This window comes from Camarhynchus parvulus, chromosome 1 (genome assembly GCF_901933205.1).
Source record: "Camarhynchus parvulus chromosome 1, STF_HiC, whole genome shotgun sequence".
Taxonomy (NCBI): domain Eukaryota; kingdom Metazoa; phylum Chordata; class Aves; order Passeriformes; family Thraupidae; genus Camarhynchus; species Camarhynchus parvulus.
Genome location: NC_044571.1, coordinates 1023673 through 1051517, shown reverse-complemented (window position 1 = coordinate 1051517; position 27845 = coordinate 1023673). Strand labels below are relative to the sequence as shown.

Sequence of the window (27845 nt, the reverse complement as noted above, 5' to 3'; positions counted from 1 at the left end):
GAGCCTGAAGGGGCAGCCCCGGCGGGGATGGAGCCCGAGGCCCGGGCTGAGAGCCCGGCGGGGACGGCGCAGAAAGAGGCAGCCCCGGCAGCGACAGAGCCCGAGGACGGAGCCGCGGCCCCGGCAGGGACGGAGCCCGAGGGCGCAGGGGTTGCTCCGACGGGGACGGAGCCCGAGAAAGCAGCAGCGGCGGGGACGGAGCCGGAGGGAGAGGCGATGGCACCGGCGGGGACGGAGCCCCAGGTGAGAGAGGCGGTGAGGGAGGAAGGCCCGGCGGAGAGAGAGCCCCAGGAGGCGGCCACGACTGTCCCGGCAGAAGCAGAGCCTGAGGAGGCTGCGGCGACAGCCCCGGCGGGGACAGAGCCCAGGGAAGCAGAGGGGACAAGCCCGGCGGGGACAGAGCCCAGAGAAGCAGAGGGGACAGCCCCGTTAGGGACAGAGCCCAGGGAAGCAGAGGGGACAAGCCCGGCGGGGACAGAGCCCGGGGAAGCAGAGGGGACAAGCCCGGCGGGGACAGAGCCCAGGGAAGCAGAGGGGACAAGCCCGGCGGGGACAGAGCCCAGAGAAGCAGAGGGGACAGCCCCGTTAGGGACAGAGCCCAGGGAAGCAGAGGGGACAAGCCCGGCGGGGACAGAGCCCGGGGAAGGAGAGGGGACAGCGCCATCGAGGACAGAGCCCGGAGAGGCGCAAGGACAGGCGGCCCCAGAGGGAACAGAGCCCGAGGACGCTGCCGCGACAGCCCCGTCCGGGACAGATCCCGAGGAAGCTCCGAGGGAGGCAGCCCCGTCCGGGACAGTCCCTGAAGATGCGGTGCAAGAGGCAGCCCCGACGGGGACAGAGCCCGAGGAGGCGGCGGGGACAGCTCCAGAGGGGACAGTCCCCGAGGAGGCGGTGCAGGAGGCAGCCCCGGCTGATGTGACAATTCCCAAGGATGAAGTGCAGGAGGCAGCCCCGGCTGGGACAGTCCCCGAGGAGGTGCTGGGGACAGACCTCGAGGATGCTGTGAAGAAGCCAGCCCCGGCTGGAGTGCCAGCTCTGGAGGATGCGGTGCAGGAGGCAGCCCCGGCTGCTGTGACAGTCCCCGAGGAGGCGCTGGGGACGGTCCCTAAGGACGAGCTGCAGGAAACAGCTCCGACTGGAACAGTTCCCGAGGAGGGGGCGGCCCCGCTGGGGACAGTCCCTAAGGGTGAGGGGCAGGAGGCAGCTCAGGCAGGGACAATCGCTGAGGAGGTGCTGGGGACAGTCCCCGAGGATGCGGTGCAGGAGAGAGCTCCAGCAGGGACAGTCCCTAAGGATGAGGTGCAGGAGGAAGCCCCGGCAGGGACAGTCCCCGAGGAGGCGTTGGGGACAATCCCCAAGGATGCGGTGCAGGAGGCAGCTCCAGCAGGGACAGTCCCTAAGGATGAAGCGCCGACGGCAGCCCCGGATGGTGTGACAGTCCCCAAGGATGAGGTCCCGGATGATGTGACAGTCCCCGAGGATGAAGTGCGGGAGGCAGCCCCAGATGATGTGACAGTCCCCAGGGATGCGGTGCAGGAGGCAGCTCCAGCAGGGACAATCCCCAAGGATGAAGTGCAGGAGGCAGCCCCGGGTGATGTGACAGTCCCCGAGGATTCGGTCCCGGGTGATGTGACAGTCCCCGAGGATGCTGTCCCGTGTGATGTGACAGTCCCCGAGGATGCGGCCCCGGGTGATGTGACAGTCCCTGTGGATGCTGTCCCGGGTGATGTGACAGTCCCTGTGGATGCTGTCCCGGGTGGTGTGACAGTCCCCGAGGATGCTGTCCCGGGTGGTGTGACAGTCCCCGAGGATGCGGTCCCGGGTGATGTGACAGTCCCTGTGGATGCTGTCCCGGGTGATGTGACAGTCCCCGAGGATGCGGTCCCGGGTGATGTGACAGTCCCCGAGGATGCTGTCCCGGGTGGTGTGACAGTCCCCGAGGATGCTGTCCCGGGTGATGTGACAGTCCCCGAGGATGCTGTCCCGGGTGGTGTGACAGTCCCTGTGGATGCTGTCCCGGGTGATGTGACAGTCCCCGAGGGTGCGGTCCCGGGTGATGTGACAGTCCCCGAGGGTGCCGTCCCGGGTGATGTGACAGTCCCCGAGGATGCGGTCCCGGGTGATGTGACAGTCCCCGAGGGTGCTGTCCCGGGTGGTGTGACAGTCCCCGAGGGTGCGGTCCCGGGTGGTGTGACAGTCCCTGTGGATGCTGTCCCGGGTGGTGTGACAGTCCCCGAGGGTGCCGTCCCGGGTGATGTGACAGTCCGGGATCTGGTAAATGTAATTATATGTGAGATTTTTAATGTGGATGTGTCGGGTGATGTGACAGTCCCCGAGGGTGCCGTCCCGGTTGATGTGACAGTCCCCGAGGGTGCGGTCCCGAGTGCTGTCCCAGCAGGGCCGGTCCCTGCGGAGGGCAGCGCGGAGGCTCCCCAGGGCCGCGGGGCAGCGCAGGCGGCCCTGCCCGGCGGTGCCCGGGCCCCGGGCGGCCCCGGGGGCGAGGCGGAGGCGGAGCGGGGACCGGCAGCCCCGGCGGGGAGCGGAGCCCCGGGCCCCGAGAGCGGCTGGGATCGGAGCCTGAACGGGGAGCGGGAGCAGCTCCGGGAGGACGGGACGGGCTCGCCGGGCGCCCCGGAGGAGGAGGAGGAGGAGGAGGCGGAGGAGAAGCAGGACCACGACATCTCCCTCTTCGTCAAGGTAAGGGTGAGGGGCTGCCGGGGAATCTCCGTAGGGAATCTCCCCTTCCTGATAATGCTCTGAGAAACATCAGCCTCAGGAAGAAATCCCTGGAAGAACAAACCACCAGAATTCCCTGGAGGCTTTCACTGGGCGCTCCCTGATTTCCATTAGCCCATGGAACAATAGCATTTCTTTCCTTTAGATAACAATTCCCATTATCCCAGGTGTTCCAAGGATCCCTGTGGGGAGGAATTTGAGTGTGGCAGGCGCCGGGCCAGCCTGGCTAAGATGATTTGGTTTTTAACGCCCGATATAAACTTGTCTGTGCCTCCTCATTCCTTCAGGAATCGCTGGCATGAGGAGCTCCCCGCGGGTTTTCAGATCTCCAAAACGCAGGGAGAGAGGTTCTCGTCATAGGGGCTGGGAGGGAAGAACCTGGGAAATGTCATTTCAAATGCGATGCTGGGATTTTCTATTTTCTAACATGAATTACAGGTGACATTTAGAGAATTGTCCCAAATTTTGGCAAGGCTGAATTCACAGTCAGTAAAGAGCATTCCTTGGAACTGTCCAGTTTGTGTTTGTTTGAAGGGAAGATTTGGGTTACAGGGAAATAGGAAAAAAAAAAAAAAAAAAAAAAAGGGGGGAAAACTAAACTGATTTCTGCTATTTTATTGAGTAGAGCTTCAGATCTTTCTGCCCTGTGCCTGGAATCCCACCAAAATCCCTGGGATTTGGCATGGGAACAGCAGCCATCCACAGAGCCTTTATCAATGGGGATTTTTGGTGTGTAGGAAGCATCTGGAGGTGATTTCTTCCCTCTTCTCTGACCCCTCTCGACTAAAATGTGCAGCAGGGTGGGATAAACATAAAGCTAAGGAAATAAACCTGGGGAAGCAGAAGGCATTTGGGACCTTCTCCTCCACAAACCATCCCATCCTGTCCCTCCTGAGCTGGCTGAGGCTGCTTCTGCCAGCCAGAATTCACAGTCAAATTAAAATTAAAATTAAAACTAAAATTAAAATTAAAACTAAAATTAAAATTAAAACTTGGTGCCTTCCACTTTATGTGAAGAAAACCTGGCCAAAATGAGAGAGCAGCCTAGAGAACAAGAGCATTTGTTGTGACTCTGTGGTCCCCAAATATTAGGATTAAACATGGGCTTTGAAAATATTTGTGAATTCATAAAGGCAGAAGGAGAAGGGAGGAGCATTTTTGTGATGGGCTTCATATTGGTAATTTAAGAATGCCTAGAAAACAATCCAGCTGCTTTTCTAGTTATTTCTGTATTACAAAGCTTGAGTATTTTACCTCACCTGGAGCTGGATTTTTGTAGTTGGGCTTGGATTAGTTTTTAGTCAGAGGCTGGCATGAGTTTCTCCAGGAAAAGGAAAAAAAATCCAACTGGAGAGTTCAGTGTCTCCCCAGGCACCAAAATGGCCATGCCATGGTTGGATAGCACAACAGAAATACAGAGAAATGTAAAAATAAACCCCAAAATGGGGGGAAATGCACAAGAAAACAGCACAGGAGCAGAGCTGGAACAATCCTGGCAGTTCCCCTGCTGGGGAAGATTATCCCAGGGCAGGCCCACATTAAAATGCTGTGGCAGTGATCATGTTCTGAGAAACATCAGCCTCAGGAAGAGCCCCTGGAAGAACAAACCACCAGAATTCCCCTGGGTGCTCCCTGATTTCCATCAGCTCATGGAACAATATAATTTATTTTCTTTAGATAACAATACCCTTTATTCCATGTGTTCCAAAGGCAAATCTTCCCAAAGGTCACCCAGATATCCTCTCCTTGGGAATTCAATGTCCCTGGTACCTTGTGCTCTCTGCTCCTCAAGGGCTTTTCCCCTTCTTTAGCCAAAGCTCTTTATTGATCAGAAAACTTCTGTAAATGTCAGAATATTTTATTTTTTTTTAACCATTTAAATGTACTTGAACTCTCACTCAAATTCACTCCATTGTTTTTTAAGCAGCAGAACATTTATTTAAGACTTAAGAGCTTATTTCTAAATTGAAATTGCTATCTAATTATTTATGGATGGAAAACTCAACAGAATCACAGCTGCAGATTTCAGAATTCCAAAGATTCCCAAGGATTTCTCTGTACCACAAACACTTGGCCAAACAACCCAGCTGGAGCCCAAGGCCTTGCTCATCTCCCTCAGTTTCAGGGTTAAATGGATTTTAGCCAAAGCTGGCCATGAGCACAAGGTAATAGATTTTATCCAAGGAAAAGCAGGGGGATTTATCCACTTTGGTGACATTCTTGGTCTCTACATCATTTCTCTCCATTCAGAGCATGATTTCATTCCCATCAGAGACAGAGGGATTTGGCTGCAGCAGAATTTCCCCGAGATACCCTCGAGTGACTTTACACAAAGCAGTGCAGAGTTACAGAAAGGGCTGAAAAATGGGAAAGGAAAAGCTTTGCTGGGAGTGCAGAAATGGGAACAACTGCATCCCTGCCTCCAGGGTCTGTTCCCTGCTGGAATGGAAATGGGGGTTTCCTACCAAAAAAAAATCTTTTCTCTGATGTGATGAATCTGGGGCTTAAACAGAACTTAGATTATGAAGCAGCAACTGCATTTTGAGTGCTGTAGGTAAGAATCCCGTGGGCAGCAGGAGCTCAGCTCCCTGAACACCTTTCAGTGGCGTCTGGGCTGCACCTGGTGCTTGGTGTAAACATTGGAATTGTCACCACTGAGGAGCTGCTGCTGCTGAAATCTTGATTGTTGCTCCTCACTCAGGGTGTAACTGGGTAAGGTGAGTGTGGTACACAGCCAGGAACTGTTGTGCTGTGTCCAAATGCAGGTGGGCAGCTCTTAATGGGCCTTTCTTGGTGCAGACTCGCCACAGGAGCCCTGTGATCTCAATACATTATTTCAGCGATTTCAATATAGTATTTCAGTGATCTCAATAAGGGAAATGAAAGATTTCTGTGTGCAGAAACCTTGTCTGCAGCAGAATTTCCCTGCACCGCTCCTGAGATCCCCCTGCGTGACTTTGCAGTTCCTGTAACTTGTGCAGAGTCACACAAAGGGCTGAAAAATGAGAAAGGAGAAGCTTTGCTGGGAGTACAGGAATGGGAACAGCTGCATCCCTGCCTGCAGGGTCTGTGCCCAGCTGGAATGGGAATGGGGGCTCTGTTCCCTTTTGTTTCACCACCTCCACACCTGGGGGTTCTGCTCCCCTCTCCTCACTCCCTCTTTTTCTCCTTCCTGAGCTCCACTCCTTGGACCTTGTCGCAGGTGCCACTTGAAAAAAACTTAAATCTTAGCTTTAAAAATCTTGCAATTTAAAATCCTCTCATTTTTTAAAGTTGCTTCCCTCCAGCATTCCTTTTGGATATTTTCATTTGCATTTTAAGTGAGACTTCGGCTTTTTTAATTGAGGAGTTATGAAAACTTTAAGCTGGGGACAAGGAGGGCATGGCGTACAGCTGGGACCCCGTGGGTTGGGAGGGCTTTTCCTGTTGTATTTGTATTTGGGTTTCCTATTGTATTTCCTATTCCTATTGCATTTCCTACTCCTATTGTATTTGGGTTTCCCCCAGATGAAGGAAGGAATGATGAATCTGACTCCATGTTCTCAGAAGGATAATTTATTATTTTAAGACACTATATTATATCAAAGAATTATATTATAAGAATATAGAATATATTATAATATAATTTTATAATTAATAATATAATTATATAATTATAATACATAATATTATAGAATATATACTAATATCATTATAATGTAATAATATATTATAATTATATTTTATATATATATATATATATATATATATATATATAAAAAATATTATTATATTATATTAAAGAATACTAAAGAATACAGAAAGGATACTTACAGAATGCTAAAAAAAAAAGAGAACTCTTGACTCTCTCCAGAGTCCTGACACAGCTTGGCCCTGATTGGCCAATGAGTGAAAACAACTCTCAGCAGAATCCAATGGAACAATCACCTGTGGTAAACAATCTCCAAACACATTCCAAAGGAGCACAACACAGGAGAAGCAAATGAGATAAGAATTGTTTTCCTTTTTTCTGAGGCTTCTCAGCTTCCCAGGAGAAAAATCCTGGGGGAAGGGATTTTTCCAGAAAATGTGAATGCCACATTTGCCAGCCTCAGGGATTTGGGGATTCTGTGAGAGTTATCCCAGAAGGAAGATGCTCAGCCCTGAGCCCCACGGGGCTGCCCAGCAGGAGCAGCAGAGCCCCAGAGCTGCTGCTCCAGGCCCGGCTGCGCTGATTTGGGCTCTGGGGCTGCACAAAAAGCTCCTGAGCAGCGTTTCTCCCAAGCCTGAGCAGGAAGTTGGCTCCCTTCCCATGGGTATTTGCCCTCTCACAGCTCCCTTTGAATGTTTTGTTTTTCTCAGCTGGAACATGGCAATTCCAGGTTCCCTAAAGCAGCTTAGAGGAGCTGGCATTACGAATTCCATTCATAACTCTCGGGGTTGTTGCTGGGGGCTCCATGAGCAGCAGCTTCTCTGGGGGTGGGAGTGAGAGGGGCTGCAAGGTCCCTCCCAACCCAAACCTGTCTGTGGTTCTGTGATTCCAGGAGGGGCTGAGGGAGCTGTGGGGGCTCAGCCTGGAGAAAAGGAGGCTCAGGGGAGACCTACGATTCCCTGACAGGAGAGGCAGTGAGGTGGGGTTGGGCTCTGCTGCTGTGTCCCAAAAGGAAATGGCCCTGAATTGCACCAAGGGAGGCTCACATTGGAAATTAGAAACAATTTTCCCTCTGGAGGTGGTCAGGGCTTGGGATGAGCTGCCCAGGGAGGTTTGGAGTCACTGGAATTGTCCCAGAGGAGTCTGGATGTGGCCCCTGGGGATAGGGACAGGGTTTGGGGTGGTGCTGATGGGGCTGGGTGATCCTGGAGGGCTCTTCCCCCCTTGGTGATTCTGGGATTTAGACAACTGACAGACCAACATCCTTTTCCAGATTGACATAAACCAACAGACAGATACCAGTGATCAGAAATACAAAGTTGCATCTAAGTTATTTTTGTATGATTTAGTCAGAACAACTCATTGGTTTGGGTTGGAAAGGGCCTCCAAGCCCACCCAGTGCCACCCCTGCCACGGCAGGGACACCTCCCACTGTTCCAGATTGTTCCAAGCCCTGTCCAACTTGGCCCTGGACACTTCCAGGGATCAGGGAACCACAACCCCTTTGGGTAAACATTTCCTGGAGTCATCCTTTGCCTGGAAGTGTTACATAATCTCTGTGTTCCCCCAGGACTGTTCAGGCCTCAGGCCCCTGCTCATCCCCAGGGCCCATCTCTGTGGTTTGAAGGTTGGTTTTAGGCAAAAAAAAAAAAAAAGAAAGAAAAAAAAGAAAGAAAGAAAGAAAAAGAAGGAAAGTCAAGATCTTCAAAGCTTCCTGGCCCTATTCCTATTTTTACTTCCTCCCTGCAGTAAAGCCCCACACCATGTGCTCTGCTTTAAGCACAAGCTTAGGGTCACGTGCAGCGTAAGCCCCTCACTAAGCAGGGAGCCCTCTCCTGATCCAGGCCCAGGGCACAGCCTGGATTTGGGGCTGCCTGGAACCAGCAGAGTCTCCTGACAGATCAGCCGGTGCCAAATTCCACCCCTGGTGCTCTGCTCCTGAGTTTTGTCTTTGCACAAGCTGCTCTTTATGTGAGCAGCACGGAGCAGGCCCAGGGTGCAAGTTCTGCTTGGTGCTCTCAGCCCCTGCTTGGCTGAAATTCCACTTCAGCCCCCTGAGCTCCTGCTGAATTCCCCTTGGCTGAAATTCCACTTCAGCCCCCAAATCCTGTGGGAGAGCCTCAGCCTTGCTCAGGAGCCTCCCTGGAGTGTCCCTCTGGATGTGGGACATGGTTCAGGGGTGCTGCTGGTGGCCCTGGGTGAGCTGGAAGGGTTCCTCCAAATGTCACCATTTGGGGACGAGGGGATCGTCCTGCAGCTCTGCCAGGGAATTCTCACCGTGCCAAAAAATATTCAATTTTTTTTGAGGTTTGATTGATTGTCACAGACATATTTTTTAATGGAAAATCCATTTGCTAGCATCTTTTCTCCTGAGAAGCTGAGAGGCCTCAGAAACAAAATGTAACCAATGATTATCTGCTGCTGTGGAATGCAACAGGTGCATCTGTGATTGGTCTCATGTGGTTGTTTTTAATTAATGGCCAGTCACAGCCCAGCTGGCTCAGACTCTCTGGTCAGTCCCAAGATTTTATTATCATTCAATTTCTATTCTAATCCTTTCAAGCCTTCTGATGAAATCCTCTCTTCTATTCTTTTAGTATAGCTATAATATATAATTTTCTTTCAATATAATATATATCATAAAATAATAAATCAGCCTTCTGAAACATGGAGTCATGACTCTCATCTCTTCCCTCATCCTGGGATCCACAAACCACATATTGATGTTTTCTATAGAGGAATAACAAACCAGTCTAGAGAACTCCTGGCATTCACAAATATAAAATATCAGAGTGTGGGGAGTGATTTTCTGGAAAGGGATTTGACAAATTACTTGGAAAACATATCTGTACTAAAACCAAATTATTAAAAATCAGGGGGAACTTTGGAAAGGGCATTCTTTCAATAAAAAATGTGTAGTAGGTGGTGTCCCTGCCCATGGCAGAGGGTTGGAATGAAGTGATCTTTAAGGTCCTTCCAACCCAAACCATTCTCTGATTCCATCAGTGCAATTTTTATGGAAATACCAGTGTGAGGCCTTTCCTCCAGAGTTGTGAGGACCATGCAAATCCATCTTTATGACTCTTTCTTGGTTTAAATTCTGTCAAGCACAAGTGATAATGGAAGTTGTCAGTAAGCCCAGGATTTTTCAGGATGCTTATTCCTGGTGATGCCACCTGGAATTGCAGTTTTTAACCAGAGAGAGACTGTGGGAAATTTATATAAAATCTTTAAATTTTTAATTTTTAAAAAAAATTTCTGACCCCATCTCTGGGTCAGAAAAAAATATAATCCAACAAATGACCCCTCCTCTTCAGAGCTGGGAAAGGGAGTCAGGCAGAGAAAGGAAAAATTGAGTTTATGGAAGGGGAGGTGAAGCATGGAGACATCCACCTGTGCCATCACTGAGTTTATTCCCTGGGTTTTCCCTGGGAAGGCCCTACAGATGAATTTTTCCCCCCCTGAGGGTTTTGGGGCACTGCTCAGGGAATGGGCACAGCCCTGAGGCTGCCAGGGATGCCCAGGCTGGGCTTGGGGGGCTCTGGGCAGGGCAGGGGTGGCACTGGGGGATCCCTGGGGGTCCTTTCAGCCCTGAACATTCCTTGATTATTTAAAAATTAATTACTTGTCCCCCTGAGTCTGCCCAAGGGAATGCCCTGGGAAGGTGACCCAAAGTCTCCTTGCTGAGATGATCAAATGTCCCCCGGTGCTAAGGCCCTGTGTGCATTTCCATTTGCAATCTGATTATTTCCTGATAAAAACTCAGCTCAGGGGACTCTGTTCAGCTGCTCTCAGTGACAGCACTGTCTCAGCACTGAAAGTTTTCATTCCTTCCTGAAAATACTGATTTTCTCCCAGAAAACAGCTTCCACAGCCTGGCACTGCTGGGGGAGGCACAAGGACAAAAGTGGAATTTCCCTTTTTGCTTCATTTCTCTCCACATTTGAGCACATGTAAGAATATTGCGAATATCCAGAAGTGGAGTTGTCAGAGACCAGAGCCAAAAAGCAGAATGGGAGCAGGAAAAGTGAAGCCTTCCCTGAGTTATTCAAATGGGGCAGTTATAAATGAGTTAAACATTGACTCAGATTTCAGAAAAATTCCCATTTGTGTCTTGGAGAATCATTGACATTTCCCTGCTGGCTGTTGTGGAAATGATTTTTTACATTTTCTGTATTTTGTAAATACAGAAAAATCAGTTTTTTCATAATGGGGAAGACGAAACTCAAAACAGGCTCCAAATATCCCCAAAATTCTTCAACATTTCCGTAGGAATTGGAACTTACACTGGGAATGGAAATTCAATTTTATTTCAATTTTTACATGTTCCTGGAGGGCACCTTCCCACTGCAGCTGACAGAGTTTATTTCATTCTTTCTATGTGGACCAAAACATCACATTTATTCCATTTCTATTCTTTCTATTTTATTCTTTCTATGTCGACCAAAACATCACATTTTATTCCATTTCTATTCTATTTTATTCTTTCTATTTGGACCAAAACATCACATTTTATTTGAGGCAAAAAAACTCCCCCACCCTTTCAATATTTCACTTTTACCTCTTGATTTAAATTAGGAATATCCTTGGCAAAGTATTTTCTACCTGAAGCTGCACAAAAGAGCTTCTTTATCTTCTTATTTCTTAGAATTCTTTAAGTATTCTTAGTGTTCTTTAGTATTTCTTATTTATTTACTTATTGGTTTCCAGCACAAATCATAGGTATTTTGTACATATAATTTATATATATTGGGTTTTTTATATGTATTGTATACCATTTATATGTATTAATTTATATTCCATAAAGTTATTAATTTATCATTAATAATAATTTAATAATTTATTATTTATTTTATTAATCTATTTTATAATTTGTTAGAATACATATACTAGCTGTATGTAATAATTATTATATTACATATAATTTATAATTTCAGTTTTTACAGAATTTATTACATGTAATTACTTACATAGAATTTATACACATATATAAAATTGATATGCATATCAATTTAGAAATATAATTTATAGTTTATATATACATATATATTATATAATTATATATAATTTATAGTTTCTATATCTACAATATATATGTATTAATTATTATATTCCATAGAATTTTTAATTTCAGTTTTTATGGAATTTATTACATATAATTTCTTACAAAGAATTTATACACGTATAAAATTGATATGCATATCAATTTAGAAATATAATTTATAGTTTATATATATAATATATATAATTATATATAATTTATAGTTTACATACTATTTATTATTTATACTTATAGTTTACACACTATTTATTATTTAGCATTTAGTATTTACATACTATTCATTACATATTTATTATATGTATTAATTGTTATATTACATAGCATGTACAATTTCAGTTTTTACTGAATTCATTATATAGAATTTCTTACAAAGAATTTATACACATATATAAAATGGATATGCATATCAATTTAGAAATATAATTTATAGTTTATGTATACATATATAATATATAATTATGTAAAATTCATAGTTTACACACTATTTATGTGTATTAATTATTATATTACATATAATTTATAATTTCAGCTTTTACTGAATTTATTACATATAATTTCATACAAAGAATTTATACACATATATAAAATTGATATGCATATCAATTTAGAAATATAATTTATAGTTTATATATATTATATATATACAATATATAATTTATAGTTTACACACTATATTATTTATATTTAAAGTTTACACACTATTTATTATTTAGTATTTAGTATTTACATACTATTCATTACATATTTATTATATATATTAATTATTATATTACATAGCATTTATAATTTCAGTTTTTACCGAATTTATTACATATAATTGCTTACAAAGAATTTTTACACATATAAAATTAAAATGCATATCAATTTAGAAATATAATTTATAGTTTTTATATATTATATATATAATTATATATAATTTATCGTTTACACACTATTTATTATTTATAGTTTACACACTAATTAGTATTTATTATTTAGTATTTACATGCTATTCATTACATATTTGTTATATGTATTTATTATTATATTACATAGCATTTATAATTTCAGTTTTTACCCAATTTATTACATACAATTTCTTACAAAGAATTTTTACACCTATAAAATTAATATGCATATCAATTTAGAAATATAATTTATAGTTTTTATATATTATATAATTATATATAATTTATAGTTTATATACATACTATTTATATGCATTATTATATTACATCTCATTTATAATTTCCGTTTTTGCTGGATTTATTACATATAATTGCTTGCAAAGAATTTATACACATACAAAATTAAAATGCATATATATTTAGAAATATAATTTATAGTTTATATATACATCTATATAATTATATATAATTTATAGTTTATATACCTATTATTTATATGTATTAATTATTATATTCCATAGAACTCATAATTTAAGTTTTTACTGAATTTATTGCATATAATTTCTTACAAGGAATTTATACACGTATAAAATTGATATGCATATCAATTTAGAAACATAGTTTATAATTTTTATTAATATAGAAGTAGATAGATAGTTTTGTATTTAATTTCTAATGCAGTGTTTGCATTTAGCTCGGAGCAGCCCAGCCGTGGCGCAGGCTCGGTGTAAATGCAGCGCACAACAGGAAATCCCCTTTAATCCCTTTCCCAGGCCTGTACCCCTTTTTCAGGAACACAAACCCATTTTTCAGGAACACAAACCCCTTCTGTCGCAGTCATTCCCGGCCGGCATTCCCAGGGGATGTGGGGCGCTTTTGTCCCCAGGCTGAGCTGGGATTAGGAGCAGCAGGGAGGGCCAGAGCCCAAATTCCTGCCCTGGAGAAGGGCTAAGAGCCTTTGGGCTGTGCTTGTGACCTGGGAATGCTCCCAGAACATTCCTGCCAGGAAGGGATCGCCTGGAACGTTCTGTGCTTCTGTTCCATGGCCTTGGGCCGCAGAACAAACACCTGGACACAGAATTCCCGGCGCAGGGAGGTTGGAATTGCTGCTGGCAGATCCAAAGCACTGACCTGGAACTGATTGCACCTGCCCTGCTTAAAGGGCTCAGGGTTTCTTCCACTCCTGCAAAGGCTTGGAAACAATCTTGAAAATTGAAATTACACTGGGGAAGGATTAAGGAGTGATCAGAGCAGGCTGTGGGCACTGCCAGGGATGGGGCAGCCTCTCCACCCTCACAGGGAGGAATTCCCTCCTAAAAGGAGACAAAAATTCATCATCATCATCATCATCTGCTGCTGAAAAAGCAAACAAACGGTGCTGACTCCAATCACTGAGTGAGACACAAAGCAAGGACAACCCAAAATGCAAATCAAAATTGCAAAATGGCAATTTCTCCTGTAGGAGAAGGATTCTCCCAAACTGGGCAAGATTAATTCCAACTCAAGTTTTTCAGACTTTCAGTGCACAATCTAATTTCCCATTTATTTTGCCATTTAATTTTCCCAAGCTCTGCTATATCCTGTAGCTGCTGCAGTGGCTTTTAATGCAGGTCTGGGGTAGGGAGACACGTTTGAGAAATGAAACCTGCAATTTGTATTTTGCCTTTGTAATTTCATTGGATTTTAGGGATTAAAAAAAAAAAACCAAACCTGTAGAGAGCCATGGCTGTGGCTGGAAATTCCTGTGACACCACGAGGGGCCTGGCCCAAGGCAACAGCAGTGATGTAAATCACAGGATTTGTTTATTTTCCTCTTTTGTAAAGAGTGCTTTCACACACAAATTTAATCTTTAATTTATTAATTGTAAACAAGGTGAATATTAGTAAACCACAGCCTCCAAAAATGCAATACAGCATATCTCATATTTTCATTTTTACCTGCACTCCCCTGGTTTTTGCTCACTTTACAGAATTTTCATTTAATAGTTCATTTATTTATCACCTTTATCAGAACTGGAAGGGTGTAGAAATACTGGGCAGGTTTTAATATCAAAATCAAATTTAAATGGGCATTTGATCTAAGTAGCAGGACTGACTTTGGGCTTTTTGTTTCTCATTATTTATAAAAGCAACTGGCCACAGGTAAAAAATTGAGTGCCACAAAGTTGATTCTTAATGAAGGAGAATTTCTCCCTCTGCCTCAAAAACATTTAATGACTTACAGAGTGATTAAGTTAATTTCTGCAGTAATTATTTACCCATGGGCAGTATCCCATAAATAAACAATATGTTTAAAATATCCCATAACATAAATAATATGTTAAAAATACCCCATAACATAAATAGTATCCCAGAAATAAATAGATAATAAATATCCCATAACATAAATAACTTAAACTCCTAAATATCCCATAAATAAAATGTTAAAATATCCCATCACATAAATAACTTAAAGTCATAAATATCCCATAAATAAATATGTTAAAAATATCTCACAAACATATAATATGTGAAAAATAACCCATAACATAAATAATATGTTAAAATAGCCCATAAATAAATAATATGTTAAAAATATCCCATAACATAAGTAATATATTAAAAATATCCCACAACATAAATAATATCCCATAAATAAATAATAAATATCCCATCACATAAATAACTTAAAGTCATAAATATCCCATAAATAAATGATATGTTAAAAATAACCCATAACATAAATAATATGTTAAAAATACCCCATAACATAAATAGTATCCCAGAAATAAATAGATAATAAATATCCCATAACATAAATAACTTAAACTCCTAAATATCCCATAAATAAAATGTTAAAATATCCCATCACATAAATAACTTAAAGTCCTAAATATCCCATAAATAAATATGTTAAAAATATCCCATAACAGGAATAACCTAAAGTCATAAATATCCCATAAATAAATATGTTAAAAATATCCCATAAATAAATAATATTTAAAAATATCCCATAACATAATTAATTTATTAAAAATATCCCACAACCTAAATAATATCCCATAAATAAATAATAAATATCCCATAACATAAATAACTTAAACTCATAAATATCCATAAATAAAATGTTAAAAATATCCCATAACATAAATAAAATGTTAAAAATATCCCATAAACACCCAACATATCCAGCTTTTTAAATCCTGGACATGGCCTGAGGATCAGGAGCATTCCAAGAACAATTTCCTGCTGAGAGCTTTATTGAGCACACAAGTCATGAAACCTGAAATAAAATATTGGCAGGAGATTGATTCCAACGCTGCATGAAAGCAAGAATATCAAATCCCAGAAACCAAAACAGAATGGGAAGACTTAAAAATGGAATTGTGGCTGTCAGGAGATCATCCATGGCCAGGATAAGCCTGATGTAAAGTTAATTCCTCTCTGTGCAGGTGTGAAGTTAATTCCTTTTATCACCTTCAGTGTCAAGTTAATTCCCTTCTATGCAAGTGTAAACTGAATTCCTTTCTTCACCTCCAGTATAAAGTTATTTCCTTTCTATGCAAGTGTAAATTCCTTTCTGTGCAGGTGTAAAGTTAATTCCTTCCATCACCTTCAGTGTAAAGTTAATTCCTTTCTGTGCAGGTCTAAAGTTAATTCCTTTTATCACCTTCAGTGTAAAGTTAATTCCTTTCTGTGCAGGCATAAATTTAATTCCTTTCTATGTAGGTGTAAAGTTAGTTCTTTTCTCTGCAGGTGTAAAGTTAATTCCTTTCCTCACCTTCAGTGTAACGTAAATTCCTGTGTGTGCAGGTGTAAAGTTAATTCCCTTCTATGCAGGTGTAAAGTTAAAGATAATTCCTTTCTTCACTTTCAGTGTAAACTTAATTCCTTTCTGTGCAGGTGTAAAGTTAATTCCTTTTATCACCTCCAGTGTAAAGTTAATTCCTTTTATCACCCTTAGTGTAAAGTTAATTCCTTTTATCACCTCCAGTGTAAAGTTAATTCCTTCCATCACCTTCCCCTGCTCTCAGTTCCTTCCATGCCCTTCCCCTGGTGTCTCCTTTGGGCCAAAACCCTTTAATCCACCCAGGGTTTGATAAAAACACTTCCAAAAATCCTCCAGCCTTCCCTCAGCCCCGCCCAGGGTCTGTGAATAGAATTTCTGTTGGATTTTAAGTGAGGAGCAGAATTTTCATTCCTTTTCTGTTCAGTACTGAGTTCATAGTGCCTGGATGCTGCTCTGAAGGGCTCTTTCCATGTCCCTGAGGAGGAAGGAAACAACTTATAAATAAATAATAATAACTTTTAAAGAATAATATATTTAAAAGAATAATAATTTATAAATAACTTATAAATAAATAATAATAACATATAAACAATAATAACTTATAAATAATAATTTATAAACAATAACTTGTAAATAAATAATAATAACTTAATTGGAGCAACCTGGGATAGTGGAAAGTGCTTATTAAGTGAAATAAATGAAGGGAAAATCCCTTTTTTTCTTTACCTAAAGGAATGTCCAGCTGCTGTTTTCACACTTCTCTTGTTGAATTTCCCTTTGGGGACGTCACACACAGTAAGAATCAACCCTGGAAGTGCCAGAAATACAATTTATCTGCAAAAATCACCAGCCACATTTTAATTTAAACATTTTTTGTGTTTTTTTTTTTCCTGCTATTTGGCTGAGAAAATAAACAGCAGCTGAAATATTTGATTTTAGTGCTGGGTATTGGTGGGTAGGCAGAGCTCGGGGGCTGTTGAATTATTGGAATAATAAGTGGCAAAATTGGGACTTTCGCCCTGAAAATGAATTTTTAATTGCAGCTGCTGTTTCTTAAAAATCTTAAAATTCACCCTGGAACATTTCAAGCCCAGTAGGTGGCATCAAAAGGGTTCTGTAAAATTCAGTGTTTGGGTGTTTGGTCTGCACCCGAGGCCATGGAATAAAACCAGAGGAAATTCCAGGTGATCCCTTCCTGACAAATAGCTCTGGATTGGATGTGATCTGACCCAAATATAACACAAAATTTTTATAAGAGTTGCATTGAATGAACAGAAATTAATTATAATTTTAATTTTTATGGCATTTTTTAACAGCAGTACTGTTGCCAGACATAAGTAATTTTGAATTTTTAAAACTGCACCTGTTGCATTCCACAGCAGCAGATAATCATTGGTTACATTTTGTTCCTGAGGCATCTCAGCTTCTTAGGAGAAAAAATCCTAAGGAAAGGATTTTTCAGAAGATATGTCTGTGACAGGTGCCTGCAGAGGTTGTGGATTCTCCACTTGTGGCAGTGCTGGGTGCACATCTGGCAGCACAGCTGGGCAGGGGCGGCAGGGCTGTGGCAGCTCCTGCACCCCCAGAGGTGCAGCTGGGAAGGAGCTGGGTCTTGGCTTCTCCTCTGCCTCTGTCAGGGTCAGGATTGAAGCACTCACAATGGCATTTCGTGTTCAGACTCAGATGTTTCTTAGTTCTTATCCAGATTGCAAGCTGTGAGTTCTACAGCATTCTACTAAGAACCTACAAAATGGCTCACTATCTTTCTCTCCAAGGCTGTTCAGTCTGGACTTCTTTTCATCAAGGTCAGGATTAAATGTGTGAGAGGGGATTTCTTGTTGGGACTCAGATGTTTGTCAGTTCTTATCTCTGTCACAGTCTCACAAACCCTGAGTTCTGCAGCACTTCACTCCAACCAACTAAAAATGGAGCCCTGTCTCTCTCTACAAGGCCTTTGAAGGATAAATTATCCAATTAGGAAATGACAGCTCAATTATTTTCACTTTTAACCCAATCACCAACCACCCGTGCCTGCAATGGGGACTTTTTATCCAATGACACAAAACCACCCAAACCCATGGAGAAGAAGGAGCAGCCTCCGCCCTAAAACCTCCATCTTGCTTTCTCTCTATTCCTGTATTCTGAACCCTTAAACTCTGAGTTTCCCCCCTGTGATATCACACACTTCTATTCAAACTCCACACCCACAATCCCAGTCCTGCCATTCCATTCTGGAAGCTTCTCCAGGCCCTCAGGTCAGTGCAGTGTTCTCCTGGGGGTCAGTGCCTGGCAGCACAGAAAGTCTGGAATTCTCAGCAGCCAGGGTTCCCACAGGTGGCATCCAGATGCACCAGCCTGCTCCTCCACACAGGGCCTGTCCCCAGCAGTGTCCCCAGGCTGCTGCTCCTGCCCTGGGCACAGCCTGGGGTCTCCATGAGACTCCTGCCCATTCCCAGCACCGAGGGGTCACCATGAGACTTTTCCCCTCCTTTTCCCTTCGGGGTGGGTAACACCTGGCACCAGAGGCAGGATGAGACCAGACAGAGCTGTTGTGCATTAAAATGCACATTAAAATGCACATTTAAATGCACATCCTCCATTCTAAGCCCTGCTAGCAGCACTTCAGGCTCAATTTTCCAAGTTCCACAGCAGTTTTGTGTCTCCTGGCTGCAGAGCACTGCTCTGAGTGGGAGGGAAACCACAATGGCAGCTTTTGAGCAGCTCTCAGCTTTGCCACCTACAAAACAAGGCACTCCTGACACAAACAAGGCTTCCCTGTCAGAAACAAGGCTTTTCTAAGCCAGCAGTGCAGCTGGCCCTGCGTTTCTGAGAGTTCTCATCCCCTGGCAGTGCTGGAGGCACTCCTGCTTTTCCCACTGGTTGTGGGGCAGAGAGCACAGGCATTTCTCCAGGGACATTCCTCAGGTTCACAGGGAGAACCAGACAATTTATCCAGCCCTTGCCATGCATCCCTCCAGCTCCTGCCTGCCCCAGGCCAGGCCCTTTCTTCCACACATTGAGCTCTTCGTGAAGGTGAGCACTGTGCAGTGTGGTTTTGTCTATGCAGGAGTTATGATTATTTTATTTTTTAGTTTATTATTGAATTTGTTGTAGCACTGTGGTGTGTTTGTTATGCAGGAGTTATTGATGTACTTGAGATTTCTTTGACAGCAGCACTGTGCAGTGTGTGTTTGTTTATGGAGGAGTTTTTGATGTATTTGGAGATTTGTTTGATAGCAGCACTGTGCAGTGTGTGTTTGTTTATGCAGGAGTTATTGATATATTTGAGATTACTTTGACAGCAGCACTGTGCAGTGTGTGTTTGCTTATGGAGGAGTTTTTGATGTATTTGTGAAGGTGAGCACTGTGCAGTGGTTTTTTTGTCTATGCAGGAGTTTTTGATATATTTGAGATTTCTTTGACAGCAGCACTGTGCAGTGTGTGTTTGTTTATGCAGGAGTTTTTGATATATTTGAGATTTGTTTGACAGCAGCACTGTGCAGTGTGTGTTTGTTTATGGAGGAGTTTTTGCTGTATTTGAGATTTGTTTCATAGCACTGAGCGAGGGAAAAAGGACAAACAGAACTGGTTTGATTCTGTGTTTTGTTGGCTTATAAGGGCTGCAAATCCTAATGAATTAACCTATTAACTGTGAGACACTTGGGTTTTAATACTTCTGCCTCTGATTTAATCACAATTTTAAAGCTGTGCTTTAGGAGAATCATGTGAAGGGCTTAAAAAGGAGACCCCTGCTCTCTTGCAGTGTTACACCAAATCTCACTCACCAGCCCCTCTGTGAGATTTTGCCTCATTTGAACAAAACCTCTTAACAAATTGCAATATAAATTACATGAGAGCAATTACACTTCCTTGGCCACCTTCTCCAGGGCTCCCACAGCCCTTCAGGCTGAAATTCTAAATTAATTGATTTATTCTGCTTGTTCCCTTCAGTGCTTTAGACATCATATCTCTGTTTAGGCTGGTAAATCTTTCTCTGTTCCTTTCCTGTGGTCATAAACTGATTTAACTCATTTTAATCTCACAGTGACTCGTGCAGATTTATGAACATGTAGACAAATGAGGTAGAGGCTGTTTCCTTTGGAGGGATTGCTGTGATTTACTCACAGATGTGTTTATAATTTGTAATTTTTCCAATTGTAGGCTGGCAGCGATGGGGAAAGCATTGGGAACTGCCCGTTCTCTCAGCGCCTCTTTATGATCCTGTGGCTCAAAGGTGTCATTTTTAATGTCACAACCGTGGATCTGAAAAGGTGAGATTGTCACTTTTAATTCTGACATTTTAACTGTGCAGCACAACTTTCCCAAAACTGGGGATTTTCAAGGGTGACTCTTTTCTGCCAGGCTGGGAGAGCTGGGTGTGTCCAGCCTGGAGAAGAAACATTTCTGAGGAGACCTTGAAGCTCCTTCCAGTGCCTCATAAAAAGGAGGGAGAGGGACTTTGTGGTGGTGTTCACAGGGGTCCCAGGATGAGGAAAGAGATGAGAGTCTTGACTCCATGTTTCAGAAGGCTGATTTATTATTTTATGATAGATATTATATTGAAAGAAAATTATATACTAACACTAGACTAAAGAAAGAGAAAAGATTCATCAGAAGACTTGAAAGGAATAGAAAGGAATGATAATAAAATCTTGTGATTGACCAGAATCTGAGACAGCCAGACTGTGATTGGCCATTAGTTAAAAACAACCACATGAGACCAATCCCAGATGCACCTGTTGCATCCCACAGCAGCAGATAACCATTGGTTACATTTCGTTTCTGAGGCCTCTCAGCTTCTCAGGAGAAAATATCCTAGCAAAAGGATTTTTCATGAGATATGTCTGTGACAGGACCTTTTATGGCTTTTTCTTTCCCAGAAAACCTGCAGACCTGCAGAACCTGGCCCCAGGCACCAACCCCCCGTTCATGACCTTCGATGGGGAGGTGAAGACCGATGTGAACAAGATTGAGGAGTTCCTGGAGGAGAAGCTGGCGCCGCCCCGGTACCGCATTCCCGACCCCTCAGGGCTGCTCAGGGGGGTCTCTGAAACACAGCTGGGGCTGGGGTGTCACTGGGGTGTCCCCCGGGCTGTCCCCAAGTCACGGCTGTGCTGCTCCCACTGCTGTCCTTCATCCCGAGCTCGCTGCTGGGGCATTCCCAGGGTCTGGAATCCATCCTGTGGAAACCTGAGCTGCTCCTGCTCTGAGCTGGCCTCGTTTGAGGCTCCCCCCTGTTCACAGCACACAGACCATGGTGCTCACTGGCTGCAGGCAGGGGGGAGCTCAGGGTGACCTCACTGCTCTCTAAAACCACCTGAAGGACACTGCAGGGAGGTGGGCTCGGGCTCTTCTGCCAGGTCCCAGGTGAAGGGATGAGAGGAAATGGCCCCAAGGGAGGTTCAGATTGGAGACTGGAATAATGTGTTCCCTTCCAGAGCGGTCAGGTATTGAATGAGTTGCCCAGGGTGGATCACCATCTCTGGAAGGGTTCCAGTGATCTGGATGTGGCCCTGGGGACATGGTTTGGAGTGGGGATGGTGGCACTGGATGGTGCTCAAGGTGTTTTCCAGCCTGGTGATTCTGGGATTCTGTGAAGCTGAGGGCAGTGAACGCCTCTGCTAGGAAAATTAATCCACAAACAGCAGAGGTTTATGTCCAAAAAGGAGAGAGAGGAGTCCTTTTTGGCTTTATTCCAATAAAGGGAGAGGCCATGGGGCATTCCCCTGAGGTCTCTCGAATTTTTGGAGGACACAACCTCCTTTTTATCCCAATTTCCCGGCTGCATTTTCCTTCTCTCATTCCCCATTGGCTGAGGTACCTGTGAGGTACAGACTTCCCAAAACACCTGATACCAGAGATTCCCTCTAATGTACAACCCTGCCTTTTCATTTTTAATTCTTAAGGAATTTAGGTGTTTTTCTTCCCCATTGTTTCTTTCATCTCTCAATGTCTAATTTCATTTATCAGCAAACCTAAAGTTCATTTGTAAAAGCAAATCTCTTTTTCCATTCATCGCTCAGTGGAATCCTTCCCATTGTTTCTTTTATCTCCCAGTGCTGGTTTTATCCACCAGCAGACCCAGAGCTGGTTTGGAAAGACAAATCCCCTATTCCTCTCACCTCAGTGCTGGGGCTCTTTCAGAGTGTCCACACGGGCCCACCAGGCTGCACAGGAGGGTCTGAGTTTCAGATTTGTCCTCCCCCACCCCAGCAGCTCTTCCCACCTCGCCCCAAACCCCTCTGTCCCTCTGTTGTCCCAGCATTGTGTCCCCTACCCCAGAGACCTTCTCTCCTCTGGGATGTCAGTCCTCTCCCTGTGCTCCCTTCTCCAGCAGCCAAACTTAAACCAGGGGAGCAGCTGCTTGCCTCCACTTTTTTCCATTTTTATCCATCCCTGGCATGGCTGCTGCCAGCTTGCTGATGGCCTGAGTGGGCTGGGCCAGCAGCCCAAGGAGCAGCAGCTCCTCTGAGTGGGGATTTTCCCTCCACTCCTCCTCATGGCAGGATCCACTACCAGGCAGCCTCAGCTCTGGAGGAGAAAGCCTGGGAGACACCCTGGGGTGTTTGGGCAGTGCTTGCAGCAATAACCATCATTTCCCATTGCCCTCAGGAAAAGATTATTTAGGTGGGGTTTAAAAGAAGTGATTTTTAGTCTAGGATGGTTCCCTTTGAGTCCTGTGGGGCTCTATGTGGTCACCCTACAAATAAATGTGTATTAATTAGTGGAGATAAAAATAAAGGATAATTAGGTCACTTCTTTTTGTTTCTGTGAACTTCCCAGGTATCCCAAACTTGCACCGAAGCACCCCGAGTCGAACTCTGCAGGAAATGATGTCTTTGCAAAATTCTCTGCATTTATAAAGAACCCAAGAAAAGATGCAAATGAAAGTAGGTGCTGCAGTCCTGTCATCAGCCCTGGGAGGGAGAAACCAGACCTGTGCAGTTGTAGGACACTGCTGGAGATGCTCCATTTCCAGCTCAGGTCAAACTGATATTTCAGAGGGTGGAGGCTTTGGAAATCTGTGCCTGTTCCCTCTTTTAATGGAGGATTCCAAGAGTTGGTGAAAGCAGAGCTGCTGTCACCATGGCAGCACCAATTCCAGCCTCTCCTCACTCCTTCAGCTCTGGGGTCTGTGAGGCTGCACCTTCCCCAGAGCTCTGCCAACAGCCCAGCCCTCTGGAAGTGAGGGATTCCCTATTTCCATGAATGATGAGGACTCCAGCCATTGGCACATCCCCAAAGCAGGACCCTCATGACCACCATGAACGGCCCTGGGCTGGAGGAAGCAGGGTGAGATGAAACATTAGGGAGAAATCCTTTCCTGTGAGGGTGGTGAGGCCCTGGCACAGGTTGGTTGTGGTTTCCCCATCCCTGGCAGTGCCCAAGGCCAGGCCACCGTGGCAGAGGTGACACTGGATGGGCTCTGAGGTCCCTCCCAACCCAAACCATTCCAGGATTCTGTCTGCGTCCTTCAGCTTCAGGCCTGATCCTTGGGTTGGCTTTGAACACCCCAGAGTGGCATCCCAGGGACCTGCTGTTGTCACTCCAGCCTGGCTGTGAACACCCCAGAGCGGCACCCCAAGGACCTGTGGGACCGTGTTCACAGGGGTTTTATGTTGAAGGAAGAGACGAGGATCTGACTCCGTGTTTCAGAAGGCTGATTTATTATTTTATCATACATATTATATTAAACTACACTAAAAGAATAGAAGAAAAGATTTCATCTCAGAAAGCTAGCTAAGCTAAGAATAGAAAGAGGAAGAATGATAACAAAGGCAGCTGTCCCAGACCCTCTGTCCAAGCCAGCTGACTGTGATTGGCCATTAATTAGAAACAACCACATGAGACCAATCACAGATGCACCTGTTGCATTCCCCAGCAGCAGATAATCAATGTTTCCATTTTGTTCCTGAGGCTTCTCAGCTTCTCAGGAGGAAAAAAATCTTAAGGAAAGGCTTTTCATAAAAAGATGTCTGCGACAGACCTGCTGTTGTCACTCCAGCCTGGCTGTGAACACCCCAGAGTGGCACCCCAGGACCTGCTGTTGTCATCCCAGCTGTGCTGCCCTGCCTTGGGCCAGCACTGGCCCCGTGGCTGCCCGGGCAGTGTGAAGGCAGGGCCAGGCCACGGTGCCAAACCCCACCCCACAGAGAGGTTTGAGGAGCCATTCCTGGTAACACAGCCCCAGGATGGTTTTTCCCAGAACTCCCTTTAGCTCCTTAGAGCCCTTATCCCAGCATTAAGGTTTAAGCCTGGGATCAAGGAATTGCAGGAGCTGGCACAGCCAGATGTCTGGGCTGGTGCCAGGAGACAGGACGCAGGAGTCGCTTGGTGTCACGGGGACCTTGGTACAGCCTTGAATGATCTTTTTATTGTCTTAACCCAGATTTGGAAAAATCTTTGCTTAAAGCCCTGAAGAAGCTGGACAACTATTTAAATAGCCCCCTGCCTGATGAAATCGATGCTTACAGCAGGGAGGAGATCGCTGCTTCCAGCCGGAAATTCCTGGATGGAGATGAGCTCACTTTAGCAGATTGCAACCTCCTGCCAAAGCTCCACATCATCAAGGTTTGCATTTCCTTCTTTAGCCTCCTGGAGAGAAGGGAAGCACAGCAGCTCTGAAATCTTTTTCTAGATTGTGGAAACCTCCCCCAAAAAATTCCCTTGATGGGGAGATCCTTAAAAAGTTTTGTGCTAGGATTGAGAGATGGATGGGACTTTTGTTTCTTTGGTCTTCAGGTTGTTGTTTATTTTTCTCTTATCAATAGTTTAGCATCTCAGTGTATGAAGAAAAAGGCACCAAAAGTCATCAGACACACAGGTGTAAGGTCTTTTAAAGGTATTTTGTTCAATTTACTTTTAGAACATATTTTATTTCTACCTTTCTACTAATAACTAAATATTTCTTTATTCATATAACATCTGCATTGTGGTTCTTTCTCACCAATCACCCTGTGCCCCCAACACTGCAGAAAACAGAGCAGATGAAGAACAAGAAGGAGATCAGACAATGCCCCAAATCCTCCATCTTGTCTCCTACCCACCTCCATACTAAAAACCCAAAACTCTGAGTTTTTCACCCTTTGATAAGCTCTACCACTGTCTATGTCACAGATTCCAATTCATCCCAAAGGCTTGGAAGCTTTCTCCATGGATGAAGGTTAAAAGCAGTGTTCTCCTGGGGGTCAGGACTTCTCAGGACAGGCAGAGAAACATTCCCTGTGCCCTGGGTTCCAGCACTAGATGGCAGAGGGATCCTTTCTCTATTCTGGGGGCACACCCAGCGACGCTGAGGCCATTTCCTTACAGCCAGGGTGATCCTCACTTGGATGGCTGCAGGTCTGGAGGAGCTGTTTCCTATCTGTGCTGTGACTGCAGTGGCTGAGCCTCTCCCAGCCACAGGGATGACATGAGTGCTGGATGCAGGGCTGCAGAGGTGTTCTCATCCGTGTTTCACATGCAAAGTGCACATGAACACAGCCAAAGAAGGTTACCTTGTATTGTCCATCCCCATTTCTGTCTCTGCCATGTTTCATTTCCAATTCTGACAGGGTGGCCTCCACCCAGTGCCTCCCAGGCAAGGCTCCCAGCCTCCTCCTGCAGGACTGTGGAGCATCCACACACACCTGAATGTGGAAACCCAGGGCACAGGGAACATTTCTGTGTCTGCTCTGGGGTGCCCTGACCCCCAGGGCAGCGCTGACTTTGACCCTCATGCATGGAGAAAGTTTCCTAAACTCCAGAATAGATTAGAATCCACTAAGGTGTGAAGTAGATTATAGAGAGCAGTGCAGGTGTGTCACTTGGTGAGAAATTGAGGTTTTGGGATTTTTAGTGTGTTGTGGATGGAAGCAAGATGGAGGGCACAGGGTGTTGTCCTGGGTTTCTTCTTCATGCTTCTTCTTCCTTCTTCTCCATGGGTTTGGGTGGCATTTTGTAATAGGGTGGAAAAGTCCCCATTGTGGGCTTTTGGGGATCAGTTATTGGGTTAAAAGGGAAAATAATCCAGGTGTCAGTTCTTCATTGGATAGTTTAGCTTTAAAAGACCTTGGAACAAGAGATTGTTGGCCATTTTTGTGGTGCTTTTCCAGTGCACTGAGCCTGGTGTGGACAGTGTGCAAAACTCTAGATAAAACTCTAATAAACAAGAACCTGAAGACTGAAAAAATCCAGTACATCTCTCTTTCCTGGCACAAGACCACTCCATGAGGGTCTCCCCCGACAGGGGAGCCCCCTGGGAGGACCCAGCCAGAGTCCCAGAAGTCGGGGAATCTGTGACAGGTACCCCAACACCTGAACAGCTCCAGTGGCCTGGGACTGGCGCTGTCACAGCCCAGAAGGCTGGAGAGGGGTTTTGCACAAGGACATGGAGTGACAGGACAAGGGGGAATGGCCTTGAGCTGAAGGAGAGAAGGGTTAAATAGGGTATGGGCAATGAGGAATTGTTCCCTGGCAGGGTGGGCAGGCCCTGGCACAGGGTGCCCAGAGCAGCTGGGGCTGCCCCTGGATCCCTGGCAGTGCCCAAGGCCAGGCTGGACACTGGGGACACTGGGAGGTGTCCCTGCCATGGCAGGGGTGGAACAAGATGATCTTTAAGGTCCCTCCAACCCAAACCACTCTGTGATTCCACAATTATACTCTACAAGACTCTGGAAGAGAAATGACCACAGTGGAATTTCACTGGTTTCAAACAACAAGGTCACTTGAGGAAGTTTCCTGTTAGACTCCCACTCTGTCAGAGGAAGAGGGGATCCAATTGTTTCCGACACCTCCACAAGTGAAAACTTTGCCCAGCCATGTCCTGGCTGATCCTGCTGCAGACAGCAGCCAGGGATGAGCCCTTTCCCACACTCAGGCACAGCAAACCTTGGGAAGCAGCCAGGGCCAGCACAGGGGAGAATCCCCTGGGGTCAGGGGAATGTCTGGAGAGGGACACAGGAGGAATGTCACACTGCCACATCACCCCTGCTGCCTGCGGGCAGGGATCAGGGCTCAGCCAAGAGTGGTACTCCCTGATCATTTGAAATTAAGGCTTTTAATTCCTATTTCTCCTGTTTCTGTGAAAGTTTTCAAGTTTATTCCTGTAGGTTTATTCTGTTCATTCTTAAGTTTGCTGGGTTAACCTGTATCTCTTCTAGTTTGTTCTACTGGTCCACATGGCTTTGCACATCTTCAGCAAGATATAGATAAAAATAGAGATATAGACACAAAACAAATCCTTCACAGGGAGCTCAGCAGCTTTCTCCACCCCATGCCTTCTTTTTAGATCTTTCCTTCTTCTTTGCCCTTGGTCACCAACAACACCAGACTCACACACTGGAAATGAAAAATGGGCATAAAGAGTAGGCTTGGGATGTTTGGGGGTTTTGCAGATTATATGTGTAATGATGTTTTTCTTCTTTATCCTTTTTTTCTTTTCATGAAAGGTCGTTGCAAAAAAATACCGAAATTTTCACTTCCCACCTGAAATGACAGGGATTTCCAGATACTTGAAAAATGCATATGCAAGAGATGAATTCACAAACACGTGCCCTGCTGACCAGGAGATTGAATATGCTTATTTGGATGTGGCAAAGAGAATGAAGTAACCTGAAGATGCCTCTGTTTACTGCTTCTGTGATGGACAACAGCCAAGCTGGAAAAGCAAAAACCAGCAGAGATTCTGCAGTGTGATTTGAAGTTCTGCTATTGGCCAATCCTTTTATAATGATTGTATTGCATTATTTACTCCTTCTTAAATTAAGTGTGTGTGTGTGT

General features: G+C 44.6%; 1 protein-coding gene across 1 annotated transcript; it reads left to right on the top strand.

Annotated features, from left to right (window-relative positions):
- Window positions 1-27811, top strand: CLIC6 (chloride intracellular channel 6). Its single transcript, XM_030952397.1, has 6 exons — window positions 1-2697; window positions 20247-20356; window positions 20966-21091; window positions 22869-22975; window positions 24475-24656; window positions 27515-27811. The coding sequence occupies exons 1-6, from the start codon at window positions 28-30 to the stop codon at window positions 27674-27676; spliced, it is 3357 nt and encodes a 1118-aa protein (XP_030808257.1). The 5' UTR covers window positions 1-27; the 3' UTR covers window positions 27677-27811.
- The last annotated feature ends 34 nt before the right edge of the window (window positions 27812-27845 follow it).

Bases quoted from the DNA above. Each gene is read 5' to 3' on its own strand.
- CLIC6 (XM_030952397.1), top strand. From the start codon at position 28: ATGGAGCCCGAGGCCCGGGCTGAGAGCCCGGCGGGGACGGCGCAGAAA. The intron at 2,698-20,246 runs GTAAGGGTGAGG...TTCCAATTGTAG, and splicing joins ACATCTCCCTCTTCGTCAAG to GCTGGCAGCGATGGGGAAAG. The intron at 20,357-20,965 runs GTGAGATTGTCA...TTTCTTTCCCAG, and splicing joins ACAACCGTGGATCTGAAAAG to AAAACCTGCAGACCTGCAGA.